The 20964-nt window shown below is 39.4% G+C and overlaps 2 protein-coding genes across 5 annotated transcripts in view; both read right to left on the reverse strand.

Moving 5' to 3' along the window:
* Positions 1-4698, reverse strand: part of LOC139952126 (C2 domain-containing protein 5-like) — a 45918-nt gene extending 41220 nt beyond the window's left edge. For 2 of the 3 annotated variants that reach the window (XM_071951094.1, XM_071951092.1), the window contains exon 1: positions 2220-2374. The gene's annotated coding sequence lies outside the window, so the exon portion shown is untranslated. Of the gene's footprint in view, positions 1-2219; positions 2375-4550 lie in introns of those variants that run through there. The other variant, XM_071951093.1, reaches the window with a different exon arrangement.
* A 1623-nt stretch (positions 4699-6321) lies between these two features.
* LOC139952634 (uncharacterized) lies at positions 6322-20863 on the reverse strand. 2 transcript variants are annotated; one of them, XM_071951838.1, is made up of 8 exons: positions 20341-20863; positions 17879-18121; positions 16731-16814; positions 15425-15700; positions 14675-14878; positions 10235-10555; positions 7510-7588; positions 6322-6956 (listed from the first exon to the last, which is right to left on the reverse strand). In XM_071951838.1, the coding sequence occupies exons 1-8, from the start codon at positions 20420-20422 to the stop codon at positions 6875-6877; spliced, it is 1371 nt and encodes a 456-aa protein (XP_071807939.1). In that variant the 5' UTR covers positions 20423-20863; the 3' UTR covers positions 6322-6874. The 2 variants fall into 2 exon arrangements, with proteins under 2 accessions (XP_071807939.1, XP_071807940.1); XM_071951839.1 differs by lacking the exon at positions 15425-15700.
* Positions 20864-20964: the final 101 nt, after the last annotated feature.

Here is a 20964-nt window from a genome sequence, read left to right on the forward strand (position 1 = left end):
GCGTGAAATATCTTCCTTGATAAAAACAGGATTACCAACCAAATTTTCATTTGTTGCATACATGTATATATTGGTTATTACTGGTGATCAGCTGTTAATTCCTTATCCTGAAAATTACGTGGAAATTTGACTGGTAATCCTCTTTTTTATCAAGGCAAACATTTCATGCTTAGCAAATTGTTGTGCTAAGCAGCTCTACGAAATTGGGCCCTGGTGTTAATCAGTCTAGTGTCATGCTGCTGTGGGATGGCATTCCACTGAACTTGCAGAAGATGGGACAGGTGAGCCAGGTTGCTGTTGGCGTTGATGTGGGGATATGCAGATCGCTTTGCTAGTCCCACAGGGATGGGATTGAGGTTGGGCGAACTTGTCGGCCACACCATTCGCTCGATGCCTTCACCAGCCAGGAAAGCAGAAGCAATTTGGGGGGGGGGGGGGGGGTGGGGAGGTGTCAGCGTATTGGCACTATTGATGGGGCTACATGTATGCATGAACGACAGGAAACTTTACTCTCAGCATGATCAAGCCTGACGAAAAGCACACACAGTGAGTAACAGCAGAGCTTCTGTCACCGGTGGATCTCGCACAGTCTCGCGTAGTTGCGATAACGTAACCCTCCTCCTCCACTGCCTTGTAACACCCCTTTCACAGAATGGTTTAATCCCACCAAACAATAAAGCGTTTGCAAAGCGATGCAACAGCTTCAAAATATAAACTTGGGATTTCGCCCCCGGATTTGCCAAGTTTTGGTCATTTTTCTTCAAAAATATTTTCTCAATGGGGTTTTGTTGAGTGTTCATTAGACATTGTAGCCTTGCTCAAGGCAGTCGCATTATTCGCTCCGAAAAGCACCGCTGTAAACCCACCCGTATACTCTGTGCGTGGTGCATGCGATCACACCGCATGACCCACCCATATACACACTGTCACATCGTACGACTACTGTGCACACAAGTCATCCGCACTCGTACCACTAACCGCATGCGGAGGCCGTCAGGCCGATAGCCTTGTCGAGTCTGTAACTTCCGGGTTTAATGTGTTTCATGAAAAAGTTTCCACTTGTGGAAAAAAATGGGGGGGCTCTCGGATATATGCTAGTATGCAGCCACGAATGTATCTTTTGTCAGACCTATCAGACAACACAGGATGTGAGGCAAATGAATTATTCATTTTGATGTCCAATCACGCACTTCCCTTATCACGACCTTTGGACCCTATCATGCTCGCTGAGCGTCCGTGGTGGTGGTGTGTGATTTAAACATGTCTCGTCTTTCGTGGGCATTATGGTAATGAGCTGACTGTGGGAACTCTTCGCTTATTATAGTTATGAGGTCAGTGGCTTCCACACAGACCCTATAAGGCTGTCGGCCTAACGGCCGACGCATGCGGATAGTGTACGGGGGCATCGCGTCTTGTGTGATGTTACGCACAGTGAATACGGGTGGGTTTTTATACAGCGGCGGTCTTTTTTCAGAGTGAATAATTCGACTGCCTTGAGCAAGGCTATAGACATTGCAGATTAAGTTCGTGCCCTCAGAATTTGTGTCATGATATTTGAAAGTGGTAAAAATGGGGCAAATCTTGTGACTAGGTCTAGGTGTCGTAATTGTATGTGTTGGACCAGATTGTTAATTGCCGCTCGAAAGAATGTCGTAACCCTCTAGCCTGGCGGCCGTCAGGAGGGTCACGTTATCGCAACAAGTCTCGCGGTAAACGAGATTCAAAGTATGGGGTCGAAACTATCGATGAAACATGGATGTGAAGAAAACTTAGTAAGGTGAAGTGATGTTAATATTTCCAAATCTGAATTTCCTGAAAAACTATTTTCAATCAATCAGACTGAGTGTTCATGATGAGTATAATTTAATATTAATTTGTTTGTGACTTTCACTTAATTTTCAAGATAAACCAATTGTTTGTTAATATAAAATAATATTGAATATTATGATGAGGGGGGTTACGTTGTCGTTATCACAACTCAAATTTAGATTGTTGGTTGCTTTTGCGTGAAGTAAGGAAATATCCTGATGACATTAGACTCTGTAAGTCAGTCGAGCTGGACTTTCTGCACTGTACATTATTCACTACTTATTGTGATTCATTAATTTATAAAATTTCACGAATTAGATAAAACATTATTACTGAGTCTGACGTAAAAATAAAATAAAAAGGAATCAATTGAAAAGTAACACCACACTTCTCGCTGTTTTAAGACTTACATTAAGCCAAACAAAGTAGACGACCGAAGTCAGGATAATTATGGCGTAAGCTGGGTCAGTGATCTGTCTCTCCGATCTCCATCATCAACTCAGTTTCATTCTTATTTTTATAAATATTACGGTGTCACCTAATAACTGTACCTGACATCATGAGGTCCCCCTGGATCCCAGTTTGTGCGGTAGACTTGGTCCAGTCCTCCAATTCCCCTTCGGACGCGCCGAACGGGCCTAAAAAAAAACAGTTTATGTAGCGCCCTCTACCGATGATGAAAGGGACACATTGCCTACACTGGGCCCCTGTCTTTATCCACAAGGATAAGACATGTCCCATCTTCTCAGATCCAGTAATTCAATTGGAATACAATTATATTGGATAAACGTGCACCAAATATGCCCAAACAGTACAATGCTCTCAAGTCCGCAATAGAATTTGACTGCGTATGTGAAATTAATGAGTTCAAAGGTTAAACTGCACGCCGGTTTTTTATTCCGGTCTCTGGCGTTATTCACGAGCCTCGAAGTGTGACGTCAGATGTTCAGGCTACACTTGGGTGCGTTCGATTAGCTTCCCTGGGTCGACCCCGGTGTGTGGCGTTTTTTCCCCCAGGATAAACGTGGTTAATTATCTGCACACGTTCATCCCAGAAAGAGGAAAAAAACCAAAACGAACCCATTGCCTAGTAGCCTGAACATCTGGGTGCGTTCGTTTAGCTTCCCTGGGTCGACCCCAGTCTTCTCCCGGTGTGTTCGAATAGCTTTGACGTCATTCCATGGGCTCACACGGATCAGCCCCCAGTACCCTGCATGTGTCACTTGGGGGCTGGCCCCAGGTGCATGACGTCACTACGAGAGCGGCCGGGTGCGAGTGATCGTTCGTTTAGCTCTTGTCAAGGGCTCACCCGAGTGAGTAGAATAGAATAACTAGATCGGCCGCGCGTACATACGCGGGTTCTGGCATGGGGGCTGCCATTGCCTATCTCCCGTGAACATTTTCTGTGCGATGCCGTCAGCACGTGACTTTTTGCCGTCAGCACGTGACATTTAGCGCGTCAAAGGCCTATCTCCCGTGTTCATTTTCGCGCGTCGCCTTTCGAACGTGAAACTTTTACTGCGTCCATGGCGAACAAAAACTTTTTCTACACAGGCAATGGCGCGTATGTACGCGCGGCCGATCTAGTTATTTTAATTCTATATCTATGAAACGAACGCACCCTGTATTATGCTCAAGATGCACTTTTTGAGAAAAATCGCACTTTTAGATTTGATTTTCCTATACATTTGTGTACACGGCAAAAGATTAACTCATGACTTCACAAACTTGGCATGTCAATACGAACATAAAACTATTTTTTTGTGAATAGATCTATCACTTGGGGTCAAATGTTGTGATAAATAAAAAAAGCTAAATTTGGACATTATTTGAAATGTTGTACCTTAAAGGCAGTGGACACTTTGGTAGTTGTCAAAGACTTCACAGTTGGTTTATCTCAACATATGCATAAAATATCAAACCTGTGAAAATTTGAGCTCAATCGCAGTGGCGTAACTAGACATTTTCATTTGGTGGGGCAAGTGGGGGCAAAGATTAAATTTGGGGGGGCCAAAGAAGTGCAAGATTATTATTAAATATGTTTAGTGATATATATTTGATACACACCAATGCAGTTCTAAAACAGTCTATAGTCAGCAGGTAACAAAAGATTGCGAAAACAACAACATCTTAGAGAACATGTCATTTTGTATAAGATAAAACTTTTTGACTGTATAAAAGGATTAAATTACCAACTGTGGTCACCAAGTACCAATTTAGAGGATGTACACGGCATTCTCAGATAGGCTTTGTGGGTGTGTAAATACCCAAAACATAATAATATTAAGCCAAGTAAAAACAGAAAAATAGAATGTTTAGCGTCCCCGCCCGCTTCCTTTTTACAGGACACCTCGGGGTTTTTTCTTAAGTTTTTTTATGCACATTTTTTTTTTTTTTTTTTTTGAAAAGGTGTTATTTTAAATGATCTCAGCAAAAAACAGAAAATCTGAATGTCTTGTCTGAATGCCTTGACCAAACTGTTTCATTAATGTTTTATGTATTTCAGCAGCAGAAAAAAGCAGTTGATATTTGACATTCATGGCGGCCATCTTGAAATAAAAAATAAAAAAGCCCCTCCTCCTTCCTTTTTTTGAGAAACCTAGACACTAAACATGTTTCTTTTTTTTACTCGGCCTTATTGTAACAAGTGTAAGCCATCAAAAAAAAAATACAGAATCGAAATTGTGGGTGTTTAATAATCACATTTTAGTTATGAAACGGATATTTAAAATAGGCCCTACCTCTCAATTGCAACGCTTGCTTCAAAGGAGAAGAAATGGTCTAAGCAACCTTTTTCGCCGGCTGGCCATTTTTTTTGCTGTAGTAAATTTCTCTGTAGTGCATCTGACAGTTCTACCTCCATGATCTGACTTTGTGTTTACGGAGCTATTGGTGTGCGTTCAGACCAACGCGTATTTTAACAGAACTTTGTCACATCCTGCACTCTCTGTAACCGAAAACCACAACAAACATTTACCGCCAATACGATCGCGCGCGCGCGTTTCCATGCATTTTTCATGTTATATAGTCCACATAGGGGCCTACTGATATGAATAAAGTTTTCCTTTTTACGGCAGCATTTTATGCAGCCTTAAACGATTTATATATAAAAGCCTATAAAGAATATACTTATCTCTGATTTCATATGGGGGGGGGAAAGAGGGGTGGGGGGGGGGCAAGGGTTCTGAGCGGGGGGGGGGGCGCCGGCCCCCCTGCCCCCCCCCCCAGCCCCTCCCCCCCCCCTCTGGTTACGACACTGCTCAATCGGTCGTCGAAGTTGCGAGATATTAATGAAAAGAAAAAGCACCCTTGTCACACGAAGTTGTGTGCGTTTAGATGCTTGATTTCGATACCTCAAATTCTAAACTTGAGGTCTCGAGATCAAATTTTGTGGAAAATTACTTCTTTCTCGAAAACTACGTTACTTCAGAGGGAGCCGTTTCTCACAATGTTTTATACTATCAACCTCTCCATATTACTCGTAACCAAGTGAGGTTTTATGCTGATAATTATTTTGAGTAATTACCAATAGTGTCCACTGCCTTCAAAGCAGCCTCACATGAAGGTGGTGTTTTGGTTTTTTTTTTCTCTCAAAAACTACCTGGGTATAATTTTATGTTCTTTTCAGAAAACGTTGTTTTGAAACAAATATGCTCCATTGAGGATGGGGAGTGCAAACAAATTTGGTGTACTCAAAATATACACCTTTCAAGAAAATCACACTTTTACACTTTGTTTCGCCTTACATTAATTTTACAAGGTCAAAGTTTATGCGTTAATTACATAGGTTTGTAGTATCAACATAAAGTAAAACAAATACATTTTATGGATAGATCTATCAAAATGTGGTAAATTTTATACAATTTTGAAAATATTTTAAAATTGCTGACCTTTGTTTCTATCTTATAATCGCCTTCCTGAGCCAATAATCCATAGATATAGTATGATACCAGCCATTAACGAACAATGCCGTCCAAAGTTTAATTTTACACTTTGGCTGGACTACTAAAACAGTTGACAGCAAAACTTATCAAAACTTGTTATTTATAAAAAAAATCACTGACAGCAAGCTTGGCATTTCTGTACTCTCGTATGACGTGTGCACGTTTTTTACGACATAGGATGTTCACGTAAAAGACGTGAGATTGTAACAACACAACTGACGTTCACGTTTACGTTGCTCGCGTAACGTGCAGCTAAACCTCCCTAATATTAACACAATCGGACATCAGTGACACAATCAACCCTTTCAGCGTATGTTGTACTATATTGCACTTGCGGCAAACACTATTCCACAATGCATCTTTAGAGTTATCAATTTAGTCGCAACTACCAAGTAGTAAATTTCACTAGTCCCCGAGGCTTAGTACTATAGGCCTAGATAACTTCCATGTAATGAGAAGGGTCGACTGAATTTAAATATTCCCCGTCACCAACATCAGTGAAGTCTTCCTGTATTTGTCCAGGTTTGTTAGTCCCACTAGCTTCAGCCCTCCACCATGTACAATTGCCTTTTTTATTATTAGCTGACTCTTCTATGACGAAATACTCGGTGTCTAGATTGTCCATTGATTTATGCTGTGTGATATTAAGTGTTGTATATCCACTAGAAGGTTCATTTAAGTCTTGGTAGGAATTATCGTCCACCGTAGAGTAGTCTGTTTCATCATTATGGTGAACCATCACTGGTGCTTGGAGACACTCAGCTTGAAGCCCACCTCCTTGATTGTGATTACTGGTTACCATGTCATTCAAGGGAGTAGTCTTTTCAATAGATTCATGAAGTAGTGCCAAATAACCATCTTCATCTACGTTCGTCTCTTCATGCGATACCGCTAGAGATTGTGTAGAGATCTTGTGTTGTGATTCAGGTTTGACATCAAGCTCGAGGTAATACGGATCTGAAAGTGTTTTAATATCTGCTTGGTTTGGTGAATTAACGAGTACGTCTTGGGTGCAGTTGAAATTCAATGATTCAACTGCTATGTTAATGTTTTTATATTCAGGTTTGCTCTGTTCCTTTACCAGTTGATATAAATGAGGCTCCATCGGACTTAGAGGGTTTTCATAGATGGCTGAATTTTTGCTGGAAATGTATGGTTGTATCTTTTCGCCTTCTTGGGTTGCTCTTTCCAGATGCACAGCTTCTAAAAAGTAAAGGAGGAAGACATTGAACTACTTCAGGAGTCGGTCACGTGAAATTGTACATCAAAAAAATACAATAGTATAATGTAAAACAGTAAGTTTAGTACAATAGTCATTGCACGCAACTCAAATGTTCCACTTCTTTTTACAAAGTGGTTAACATATATTTAGTTTGGTCTTATTTAAAACTCGACCAATTTTGGCAATCATTGCATCAACTCAACCCATTGTTGATAACTTTGCATATAATGTGCCCATTACTAAAACAACTGGTTTACTATACTCACTAACACACTACTATTCTTTTAACATACAGTTGTAACATTTTATTAACGTCTCACATGGTTTCGGAAAACGACTGTTATGGCCATTTTCGATTGTTTATTAATACAATCGTTATCGGTTATCGGTGACCGATTTTATGTAGGCTCGAGATGAAGTATAGCTAATAAGTGTATATACGTAGCGCACTGCACTCAATAGCAAGAATATTGTACTTGCTTTAAGGCGTATATTATGTCAAACTTGTTACAAGAATAGCTCAAACATGATTACCTTTTCATTAGAACGAATACAAGTAGGCCAAGACAAGCCACAAGTGAAGGAATTCCAACGGCTAAACCCACTGTAGCTCCTACGAGATACAGACAAAGAAACACAAACACAATATTTATCCAGAACTAAACTTAATTATGTGTTTTAAAGCCCCAAATCATTATCCGGCATGTATTTATATAATTTAAAAAGTCTTTATTTATCGAACCAGACATTTAATTAGTAAAACTTCATAAACTGCCACACATTCCTGACCAATTTTTGTATGGAATTGGTGAAAAAGATTTGATTTTTAAAAAGACTTCAAAGAAAGCATCCAAACTATCATTTGATTGCCAAATTGTATGATGGGAAGGCGAAATAAATAAAAGGGTGTGTTTTTAATGTTTTTATTTTCTAAACAAAATGCGAATGGTTAAACATCACCCCCCCAAAAAAATAATAAAAAAAATAAATAAAAAAAAAAATAAATAAACAAACAAACAAACAAACAAACAAACAAACAAACAAACAAACAAACAAACAAACGAACGAACGAACGAACGAACGAACGAATAAATAAATAAATAAATAAATAAATAAATAAATAAATAAATAAATGCTTTAATTATATTCAACCCTTCAATATTTTACTGGCAAGCTTTGACTGACGGCATTAATTAATTTTGTTCCCGCCCTTAAATCAGCAATTACTGTTGCCTCGTTATTAAATCACAGTGTGTGTTAGATTGAAGGTGCTATCCTCAATGATGTGCAGTTTGAGCTTTCAGTATGAGGGAATAAACCAGAAATGACGAGGTCTAAACGCTCGTTTTGAATTTTATTTTTTCATACATGCGTTAATGCTACTCTTACACTAGGGAATTAATATGCTAGTGAATGGGCTTACGAATGGAATTATTTGACAATCGCTCAAGCTTCGCAACATTCGCCGTGTTTCGTGAGCGTTGGTAACAATTTCGGAACGTTCACAAGTCATTCTCCACCTCTTTTCGAAGATCACTCAATCAAAATGTGGCGAATATTCTTGCGATTATGAATAAATTCCTGCGAATAATTTTGTTTTACATTCGCGGTTAATTCGCCAAACAATTGCGATTGGATGGTGATTTTTTTCATTTTGATCACCCCTCGGTCGTCCCTCGACCTCTCCTTAACAATATATGACGAATGCTTACCAATGCTTGACAATGCTAGACAATGACTTACGAATAGGCACCAAACGTTGGGCACGTCGCGACTGAGCTTACCAACAATTTCAAAAAAATGAAGCGATTGCTAGCGAATGTTACGAATGCTTGCGAATGCTTACAAAAGGGCTTACAAACGTTAATAATGCACTTAGGAATAGAATGTTAATAATAATAATACAAAACATTTATAGGGCGCTATACAAAGAACAGAGCGCCTAACATTAACAAAGGGAGGGCAACATAAAAACAAAAACAAAACCAGACCAACGACAGGCTAATAGAGAAACAAAAGGAGGAGCAAATTAGGATGGTTCTGGAAATAAAAATGTCTTGAGGGGGCGTTTAAACACAGCCAACGACGCAGCTTCTCTCAGACTTGGTGGTAGCGCATTCCACAAGCGCGGTGCAGGAACTGCAAAGGCTGTGTCCCCGGCTTTCCTTTTGGATCTAGGAATGGAGAGCCGGGTCAAGTCTGATGAGGAGCGGAGTTGATGACTGTGTGCATCAGAAATACCATATTGTAAGTGAACCAAATTAACAAGATACGAGGGAGCTTGAGCATGGAGAATTTTGTAAATCATTGTTACGAATGTCTTACCATCGTTGCCAATGTCTTCCCATTTTCTGACTAATTTCCGAACAATGGATTACGCGGCCGCGATTGCTATAAATACCGGGGCGAATCTCGCTCTGGCCCTTGTTTGTTTGACAAACGGCAACACCACATTTTGTAAGAAAGAGGACCCGCGAATGTTACAAACGCCTTACTGGTGCCTTTACGAACGTTGCCAACGCTTACGCATGCTTTACAGACGTTACAATGGCTTACCAATGCTAACGAATGTCGAGGCGAATGACCGTCTTTGCAACATTTGCTGAAATTAACAAACCGGTTTGTAAATTGACCGATCTTTGTAAGGAGATGGGGCGTGACGGGTAAAGCCCGGTTCATACTTCCTGCAAATGCGAATGCGAAGCGAATTTGACGTGAATGTGACGTCACACCCGTCTTTCGCAGCAATTATTCGCAAGGGTGTAGAGCAGAGTTCAAGTTCACGTCAAATTCGCTTCGCATTTGCATTCGCAGGAAGTATAAACCGGGCTTTACGCAGTATAGCAGGTATACCACATTTTGTATACGTTTGCATGCGGGAACACAATGTCGTGGTTATGTAACAATGATCCGCCGGGCGAACTCCAACTCTTTTGCATGTTCCCTATGTTGATAGGAGGGTGCGGTTTGAACCCTTCGTTTTCAGTGGGTCAATGTGAGACAAACTTTGAGGCGGTCCGACAGTGATCGTTTCATACAGTTATAACTCACATTAAATTGCTCTAAAAGTTGTAGTGTTCAATCAAAAATGTGTAGGCTTTTATCACCAGCTGTAATGTGCATAAGCCCAAGTATGCACAATCGTATTAAAATACTAACAAGGCTTAAAACAAGTGACATTTTCCACCAACTGATTTAAAATTAAAACCTGTGATCCAAATGTGTATATAACGCTAAAGGGTGAAAAATAATAACTTACCTGTGGTCAAACCACCTTGTCCAACCAGTTTCGGGGTAAATTGCTGTTCATTTTCGCTTATCTTTGTTGTGAGTGTTAGCATTGTAGTCCCATACTTGCTGTCCTTTGTTCCCGTTTTCTCAGTTGTAAGTGTTAACATTGTAGTGTCATACACCATCTCTTCTTGTTCTGTAATTCCTAGTGTTAATGTGGTCCTAATGGATTCCAACTTCATCATAACTGTTGTCGGATCCTGTGAAGTGGCAGCTTTGGTCGGTGTTATTCCCTGCACCGTCGTCCTGGTCGGAACATTCACTTCAACGTCTTCAGTGGGTACTACCTCTGAAATTTCAAGATAGAATTAGTTGTATTTTTCCATAAGTTAAACAGTGCTTGAAAGGCTAGATACTACATGTACAAGGTTTTTCCAAGAGATTAAAATTTGGCAGGACTAGCAACTTTAAACAAGTCAATGAATTAGATGTTTGATAAGTCATCACTTTTAAGTTATTAATTGTAATTTGTAGTTCCATGTGATACAGTGTTTGAGGTGCAGACGGAGTACCTGAGGTGCAGACAGAGTACCTGTTTTGTGTTGGGTTACACCCAGGCTATGTTCCGACACCCTTTTTTCTAACCCTAAACCGAATCTTAACCCTAACCTATTAGCCCAACCATAGTGTGTAAATCATCAGGGGTTTTCTGAACATAGAGTTGCCGGAAAATATCGAGCAGTCAGAAAGTAATGCACTGCACTTAACTTCTGTCATTGAGCTAGACACTTCACCATTGGTTGGATTTGACATCTAAAGCATGTGGACAACAAGTTACATCGGTCATTGTCAAAGACCAATTTATCCCGAACATCACAAGCACCTACTGTGCCATTGTCACTATTTTGGGAGAGCTTGTCTTTCTGGGAACCGTCATTGAATATTCTGCCACCGAGGAGTTAAGATAGATTGTATAGTTTCGCAAAATTCCCTCCCTCCCTCCCTGGGGTTAATGGAAGGGTCAGGGTATTACGGAATACGTGGTACAGATTGAGTTGACTGATAATCTTACAACTTACACTTAAAGCGGTAAGTTTAGGTTGTTCCTATAAACAAGACGCTAATAGGCATTGTAGCCTGTGAGGAAGTGGTAAATTAATTTATGTGAATTGATATGGATAAATGGTGGTAATAAAATGATGTGATTGTATATAAAGAAGTAGATTAATTTGGTACCTTCTTGGCAACTCGCTGGAAGTGGGAACCTCATTGACCCGGAGTTTTCTCCAGTCAATGAGTGCATTTATATTTATAATAATTGTAATTAGTCTGGTACCTTCTTTGGCAAATCGCCGAGAAGTGGGAACCTTTGCGGATTGGAAATTTACAGTTCGCAAAGTGAGGAATTGGGACCCTTTGCGAATTGGTCGCAAAGTGTATTATAATAATAATAATAATAACCTTACTTATAAAGCGCTTTTTACAAAAGCGATACAAAGCGCTAACGAAATACAATGGCAACAAAAACAAAAGATAAACTACACGCTTTACAGACAAAACAATGCAATTAACAATGATACAATCTAGAGTAACTTAGGATAGAGGTGGGTTTTTAATTGGGATTTGAAGGAACTCAGGGAATTGGCTAAACGAACAGATTGAGGGAGACGATTCCAGCATTTTGGCCCAGTTGCAGCAAAGGCTTTAGATCCTACATTGGGAACTGGTATACTTCTTTATGAGTGGATATCACTGGATGGAATTAAATAAAGGGAAATCCCTTATATTATTATGAACTGGCGTTTTACCACGGAATTCAGAGTACGGAATAAATTAACTCTTGGCAGAGTTCACTACAACAACAAATCCTTGTGTCTGTGTATATTTATCAGGTGGTAAAGACCGGCTTTGGAAAATAGCGAATAAGTGGCCACTAAATCAGCATACATTGTGTAAACCTTGCGCGTTGCACTGTATCGCACGCTTATTTATATCCCTGTAGTTTCATTGCAACTTCGCGCACTTACGCGTACGCGCGCTGAAAATGTATCAACTTTGAGTGCGCGCGTGTAACATGTGCGCGTTTTAATGCACAAGGAACAGCTATCGTCCAATAGACTGTGCAAGTCTCGCGCAGATTTGAACTTCCGGGACCACTGTGGTCCCAACCTTATGGAGTTTTACGTTGGGGAGATTTTGTTTCGTCCATTACTTTAGTTCAATATAGTTTATGACCATAAAAATGACATATGTTGTTAAAAATGTAATACTAATTAACAACATATATAAAGTAAAAATAAAGTCAACATAATAACGAAGAAAAACCGATATTTAAACTTGACCTCAGGTCAGGTTACTTGTACAAAATTAAGAATTTGTGCCCATCTCCGATCACGAAACTTACGCAGACGCTTGTTTTGGCCGCGCCAGGTGGAAAGCCTTTTTATTGGTCGCTTAGGCGTCGGCTTCCTCTTTAAAATGCGTCACGCGTTTATCTAACGCCATTGCGACCATCGTGCGTCCGCGTATAAACCAGCTTTCAGTAGTTTCACATTCGGGCGTAGATTTACAAAAGGGGTTTCAAAACATTTAAGATCAAACAAACATCCTTGTCCCAGAGTTTTACTTTTGTCTATACATAGACTTTAACCGATAATTGTGTATTTGTTTAAAAAGCTAAAACTAATTTAAACAAGCTCTTATGGGTATTTTTGTTGTTCAGATTCGGCATTAAGAACAAATTAAAGCAAAGATTTGATTCATAAAAAAATTAAGTTCTTCAGTTGTCGTGTTTTCTCGCTCCGGCGCGCGCGAGACTTGCACAGTCTATAGACCCTTCCCATGAAATATGTAAATTGCACAAAGCGCGTGCGCACTAACGTTTTGGTTGGCATTAATGAGGAACATCGCGCTGTTTTGTACACGGCTAATGGGTGCGTGACGCAGACGCGGGTGCGTGACGCAGACGCGATTGCGCGTCTGCTTAATGCACAACTCTATGGCGTTTGCAAACCAACAGGGTCTGTACGCATGCGTGAATGTAATTAGCATATTTCATGGGAAGGGTCCATTATTTGCCTCCTTTGACCCCAGTGAAGGCGCTGAACCATAGAGTTATATATAAGAACTAGAGGGCGCACTGGCCTATAGACCTTTCTTTTGCAACGTCACAGCCCGAGTTTTTGCCAACCCAGATTGGAAAACTATGGAAAGCCATAAGTGCAAATCAAGAAAAGATCGCTATTTTTGGTAACAATGTTACCAAGTTTGTTAATTTTGTTCAAAAACAAAACAACTAATTATGAGAGGTATTTTATTTAATTGAAAGTTTGCAGAAAATGTTGAATTTTGTTGAAACATCTGTTTTTACGATTGAGTGTTTTACTAACATTCGGCCGACCATGCCAACCAAGGCGGTTTGTTTATCAACAAGAAAAGGTCTATATACGCGCTCCGGCATGCGCGCAGGCGGCCATTTTCTAAGTTGACAAACAAAACTGGCATCTCACAGCGTGTGTTTGTGCGGCCATTTTGTAAGTTGAACAAACAGCATCGCGTGAGCGTTCAATAAAAAAAAACCTCAAACGTGTATTGCATATTCAACGTGTATTGCATATTCAGAATGACGCGCTTGTCATTTTGCGGTCCCGTGGCGTTTGTGCACGAAGCCAGAGCCGTATATTGGGAGAGTTGCGACAACTTGCGATTAGAAACATCACTCGTGCGCCCTCTAGTTCTTTTCTATAACTCTATGCACTGAACAGATCATTATTTAAGAGTCACTGGTCTCAAAGATCAGTAATGTGATTAACGCACGAAAGAGATGGGAACCATCAAAAGCTCAAATATGGCCACTGAACATGTCTGGAAGTACTGCCGAGAGAAAAGTAAAAAAAAAGGAAAATTGTGGCCGTTTAATTCGCTAAAAAGGGTATTCATTAATGGGAATAACAGTGTTCGTACCCGGTCTTCACTGCGTGGTCCGTTAACAGCGCCAGTCACCAACCCGGTCATTACCACGCAGCGAAGACCTGGTACTCGCACTGTTATTCCCTAAATACAATACAAACTCAAGCATGTGAAAGTTTAAGCTGAGTCAGGCATCGTAGTCACAGGGAAATAGTAATTATTGCCAAAGGCTTTTACTGTTTTCAAACGTAGTTTGGGGCTCGCATGATAGTTGGTTTAATTATTTTATACATAAGTGAAAATCAACTGGGGTGGAAATATTTTAAGGAGGGTTGTCCACGATGAACGTATACCATAAGTACTGCGCAATTGGTTTGTTTTCACTCTTTACCAATGTTGTGCAGCTCCTAGTCTTATGTCATGTGACAGAGAAGGGGTGACTGCAATTTCCACCCCATCATTCTGTATCGTTAGGCTCATTTTAGAAAACAGAATACATTATTAAAGTAAGAATGAAATTTCAAATGTTTTAAAACTTTTCAATTAGCTGAATACCAACCTGTGCAGTTTGGCGGTGACTCTGTCCATATTGCTTGATTTGCTGTGTTATCAAATAGACATTGTATAGAGTGTGCACCAACCAACTCAAAACCTTCACCACAAGCGAACTGCACCAAAACTCCATAACGATATGATGTTTCTGTCGCGGTTGTTCTGTGACTGTTAGCTGACACCCCTGGATCCGGGCAAAACCCAAGGTGAACTGTTGATAATCAAGAAGGGAAAGAGCATCATCCCATGGAAAGCTTTAAGTAATTAACTGAATGTAAAATTGCTATAGTTTCGGTATGTTTAATTGAATTGAATATACTCTATTATTTTCAAATTAGCCAACTATTAATAGAGAGCATTCCTGTATGATATAAACGAATTAGGTGTCACTCAAAGTCTACAATCGTATCATTTAAAGAACTCACACATTACTATAGGATTTCAAACTTTGCATGGTGGGAGTAATCAGGTGAGCTTTGCGGTATGCACCACCCCTGAATACTGTATCAGAATATCGGTTTATCTTATTGTATATATGGTGCCGTACTGCAAACCTCACCTATCCACGTAACTCACGGTTACTAAAAACATTTTCACGCTACTTTGAAGAAACTTGATTTGGGGATTTGGTAAGCTAAAACAAAACATAATAGTGAACACCCAGAAATATTATAGGAATCTATAGCTCACGTGGCTCAGGGCCACCCATTCCCCCTCTTTAACTTTTGGTGTTTGGGTGCTTGCCGGGGGCACTTACCATCGTATACTGACACATTGGATTTGTCTCCACACACCTCATCTGAATCTCCTTTACAAGGCACCTTGCAATCACTGTCTTTCTTCTGGGATCTTAAAGAAATTGTCTCATCACCACAAAAGCACTGTTTTCCTTTGCCTAGACCAGCCTTTATCATGCCCTCAATACTTCGACAATAATTGAGACATAATGTGATGGTCATTTTGTCGTCAGTGAAGGCAACCTCACGGAATATGCTGTTTTTCTTGTTACTGTAGCATCCATGGAAATCTGGTTCTTTTGATAATAAATAATAACCAAGTATAAAACAGTACATCATTTTTGCACTGATTGTATTTCCATGGTGAGCATTATACACAAACGAGACAATGTACTGGGATCTAATCAGGCACGTTTTTATTACTAGTCTCCCCTTTGTTGGTGACCAAAGTTTATTCCATTATTTGCGTCATTGTTCTAACATTATTTAGCTATGTGAAATTCCATTTTAAATTTGTAAGTTTGATGCAATTCCTGATGTGCTTCAGTTAAATACTTGCTTAAAATAATTCATTGAACAATGGTTGTGACAGTGACCACACTATTCAACGTGTTCAAACTTGATCGTGACGTGCTGTCACAACCAATTACTTCTAAAAATTAAAGCTAGTGAAGTAATCTTTTACATTTTATTTGTTTTAATTGATAGAAAAGTTTAATAAGAAAAGTCTCAATAAATCAAAGCACTGTTTATCATGCACTGCGTGTGATGGTGCACGGTTTAAGTATCAGGCTTGCACACAATGTGCGCCTTTCCGTACCGTGGTGTGAAGTTACATCGCCTTTGATTTGACAAAGGTTTTGAGGTGTTCACTGTTTTCATCTGTCCGACGAAAATAAATTCAACCAATCACAGCGAAGATGATACACAGGGTAGAAGAATAATTTTAGCGGAAAATGGTGGAAACCCCACCTACCCAGGTTATTTCAGTAAACGAATGAGGGCGTATCACAATCGGTGTGCAGAGTTGGTTTTTGGAAGTGCGCCGTGGAGGCCACACAATATTTATCTCACAAATGCTGCGTTTTGGGTTCTTTTGAAAAACATTTTGCTTGACCGTCCGACGAGTTCCTGTGATCATTTAAAATAAAACCACAATGATTTTAAAGACAAATAAATATAAATAGGAATGCCGAGCAACCCGTTCTTGGACGTCTTTTAAATTTTTCGTGGCCAAACATTCTGCGTCGAGATACTGATTTTCAGATCGAGCGCAACGAGACTACTTTTCCATAATACTTGTTCAGTAATCGACTCTTTACTCACTTGTACAAATAAGACCTGCTCCATTTCTTACACCACACCCAGTAGGCGATACTTCATAATCACACTCTGCAAGATTGTTGTTTTCTGTATACACGCAAATAAACAGACAAATCAACGAACAAAATAACAAAAGTACCAAGTTGACCACTCACGAGTTTGTCAATGTCAGGGCCAGTGGTCATAGTTATAACTCCTGCACTACTGACATTATAATTATTACCATTCTAAATAGTGGTTTGCAAATCACACATTTTTACCAATTGGGGACAAAGCTGGATGTGGGTTCAAAATGGTCAGATAGAATGTGACTCAAGCCTTTTGACATGGTGAATAAGTTGTAAAATACACAGCACATGTGCTGCTGTACAAATAACCCTTTATAGGTTAAAAGTATTGGTCTCACAATTTAACCCAAACACACAAACATGCGTCAGGAACTCGCACCAACAGTTTTACTTGTATCTTCTCCTAGATACATGTTTGCAATGTTCTTGTAAGGGCCTACACGAACATCCATCGGCGTCGTCTTATTATGACCGTGTGTAATACGAACAGTTATTGGTCTGTCTGCTGTCGAGGTTGTTGCACTGATTTGTCGATGTCAGTTACATCAATAGAACGCAAAACTTACAGAAATTTGTTTACCAGAAATCATAATGCAATATTTGCAGTTAAGTATAGCTGTTCCGTATCGTCGATAAAAAGGGTCACGATCGATGCCGGATTCTGCACGGGTTGCATCAATGCCTGAAAAGCATTATTTGTCCAAACAATTGCGACCCTTAAACAAATTACCCATAGCTAAGTAGTCGAACTTGCATCTCATATTCGTGACGTAACGTAACATTACGTAACGTAACGTAACGCAACGTAGCGTGATAACTCAACAAGGCCCGCTTTTCTTCTAGATTTTATTTCAGTTGACAACTGTGGTTGTAGTAAGAACAAAACTTAAACAAAGCTAGCATGCTGCCTATGGTAGCGAGGCTGGGAGATAATCCATGCGTAGGTTTGGGTTGCTCACTAAAAATGATTAATTTCATTTAGATAACAACTTCCATTAACACACAAATCATTTTTTTTTACGTAAAAGAGTAGTAAAGACAATGCAGCTACATGGTTGAAAACAATGATAAAAAGAACAAAACCCTTTCTGCATCTGAATCGGTTGACTGATCCTGGACCAGCTGTTTCTTCGCCATAGTAAGAGTCTATCCTGGTTTGTGAATAGCCCGTGTATCCTAGCTGACGGCAAGCTATAACACCATCTTCACTATTCCAGTCTCCATCACCACATACAGGAAGCCAGGCTTCACCGTCTATTTGGACTTCAACACGGCCTGAGTTAGGACTGCTGATTGGTCCACCGATGAGACGAATATCGGTTATTTCTAACCAAATGGAAACAAACATAGACAGGTTTTGGAACTTTAAATGTACATGCTGCAAAATTGTACCTTTCTACTTGAAATAAAAATAAACAAGTGTAACTAAACTGGAAAGACATGTGCAACAATGGTCAGTCACTATTTCGTATTACTGGGGGAGGGGGCGTTGTTTTCATAAAGGGCAATGCATACTTCTGTTACGCTCGTTTGTTTCCACACTACTTTAAACATACGATAAACTAGCATGTGAATAGTTCTATTGACTTTTGGGACACCCACTTTCTAATTGTCCAGCAAATGTAGACTAATTGGTTGGATTATTAGCAACCAGGACTACTCGTTATATCGCTGTAGTCAAAGTAGTTCAAAACTCACCCACATATGAACATTACACATTATTTAAGTTTAACGAGTTTCTTTTATTTAAAAAAACATGGTATCAGATGAAAATGGGCCCACGGCTAATGGCCACCCACTGTTGAAAACATACGACATAAACAACAAACTTTGTACATCACGACAGTGTAATATTTGTTCCATTTAAAGACAGTGGACACCATTTGTAATGTTCAAAGACTATAGTCTTCTCTCACGGTGTATCTCAATGCATGCAGGAAATAATAATCCTGTGAAAATTTGAGATCAATCGGTCGTCGAAGTTGCGAAATAATAATGAAAGAAAAAACCAATTGTCACACGAAGATGTGTGTGCTTTCAGATGCTCGATTTCGAGTCCTCAATTTTAAATCAGAGGTCTCGAAATCAACAGCTCCCCATTACTCGTTACCAAGTAAGGTTTTATGCTAATAATTATTTTGAGTAATTACCAATAGTGTCCACTGCCTTTAATGGTACCTTTTATATTGTGTTAGACACTGGGAACTATTGGTAATTGTGAAAGACCAGTCTTCTCACGTGGTGTATCTCAACATATGCATAAAATCAAACCTGTGAAAATTTGAATTCAATTAAAATTTGAATTCAATTGGTCGTCGGAGTTTCGAAATAACAGTGGAAAAACACCCATGTCACACAAAGTTGGGTGTTATCAGATGCTAAATCTAATTCGTGGACAATTATTTTTTTCTCGAACACTAAATTACATCAGAGGGAGCCGTTTCTCACAATGTTTTATACTATCAACCTCTCCCCATTACTTGTTACCAAGTAAGGTTTTATGCTATACCGTGTGTCTCAAAAATATCTATACACTTTTGAAATGGCTGCGAAATGAAAAGTATATGATTCTGGAGGAAAAGGTTTAGGTGTATGGATACCTTATGGTCTCAACTTTCACATGACACTGTGAAGGGTTGAAAATAAGGCTGCGCAGGAATTAGCCTTCCCTTTGTGAGAGGTAAGTCCTTTGTAGCTTACACAATTCAATCCAAGATTTCGGCTACTCCAGGTCAATGGGTAAACTGAAGAATAAGTAGCCAACATCTTTGACATTCCTGTTTTCAAAAAACCGTATCATTGAACAATCTTTGTACATAATCCCCATCTGATTATTAAGAAAAACCAATGAAATGTTCAACTCATCTTACAATTACTGAAATGCGGGATGAAGGTTTTTATTAAAAGTCACAGATGTTAAAAAACAAACACAGTTTGTGGAGTTTGTAACATGGAAATTGCTACATGTACCATCACACCATCGCGACTCACATGAAGACACCACCGAGTCTACCAGGGAAAGTTACAATGCTACAAGAACAAAAATGCATTTCCTGTTTACTTATGAATGTAAAAAAAACATGGTTTAATAAACCATAAACTTCACTCAGCAAACCAAAACTTATCGTATTTGAGCATGAATTGATTACATCACCCTCAATTTTGTAAGCTCTCAAATTGGAAGGCTAATTCCTGCGCAGCCTTATTTTAAACACTTCACAAAAGTGAGCAGTGCTCACCCAGCCATGAATTATTTTCGGAATTTTTGGTGTCATATGAAAGTTGAGACCATAAGCTATCCATAAACAAAAATCTTTTTCCCCAGAATCTTTTATTTTTTATTCGGCAGCCATTTCAAAAGTGAATAGGTTTTTTGAGACACCCTGTATATTTACTGATAGTTGTCCACTGCCTTTAAATAATAATGGAAATTACACCACAAGACAATGAATACAAAACGAAGGATGGTACATAGATCTGATAATGCGTTTGCATAGGCATATCTTTATGATTGTTTTATTCACAAACGATGAATTTGTACTTACCTGATCTTACAGATACAACTCCATGTAGGACAATGCACACAAATATGAGCAGCATGCCTGTATGAGACCTCGCTTTGGCCATTTCTAGATTATTTGAAAACACAACGTCGTCAAAATAAAGCTAATCAACCAAACGGTGTACATTTACACACGCACACAGTATAATAACCAAGCTTCATATAGGATCAAACCAAACCAGCAGGAACAAGACATCCGGTAGAAGTGCGTATCAGGATGTTCCTGAATAGACCTGCTGCTTCTATTTATATCCACAGGATCAGCAAGTTGCAAAATAACTGACTATTATTTAGGAAGGTCTCGTTCTCAGTTCGCTGTAGGTTGGAGTTCAGCCTCCTAAATTACCTTTTGAGTCAACTTACGAGATAAATTACGAATTGAACATTGGCCTATAGATAGGCCACTTGTACGCTAATGCCGGCCACTCAAACGCACATGTTACTAGTGGACTAGTAGCAACTTGCGTTTGAATGGCTGGCGTTGGTGATTATTTAACGTCAGATTTCCTTAAAGGAACACGTTGCCTTGGATCGGACGAGTTGGTCAAACCAAAAGCATTTGTAACCGTTTTTTATAAAATGCATATGGTTGGAAAGATGTTTTAAA

The sequence above is a fragment of the Asterias amurensis genome, chromosome 20, assembly GCF_032118995.1.
Source record: "Asterias amurensis chromosome 20, ASM3211899v1".
NCBI lineage: Eukaryota > Metazoa > Echinodermata > Asteroidea > Forcipulatida > Asteriidae > Asterias > Asterias amurensis.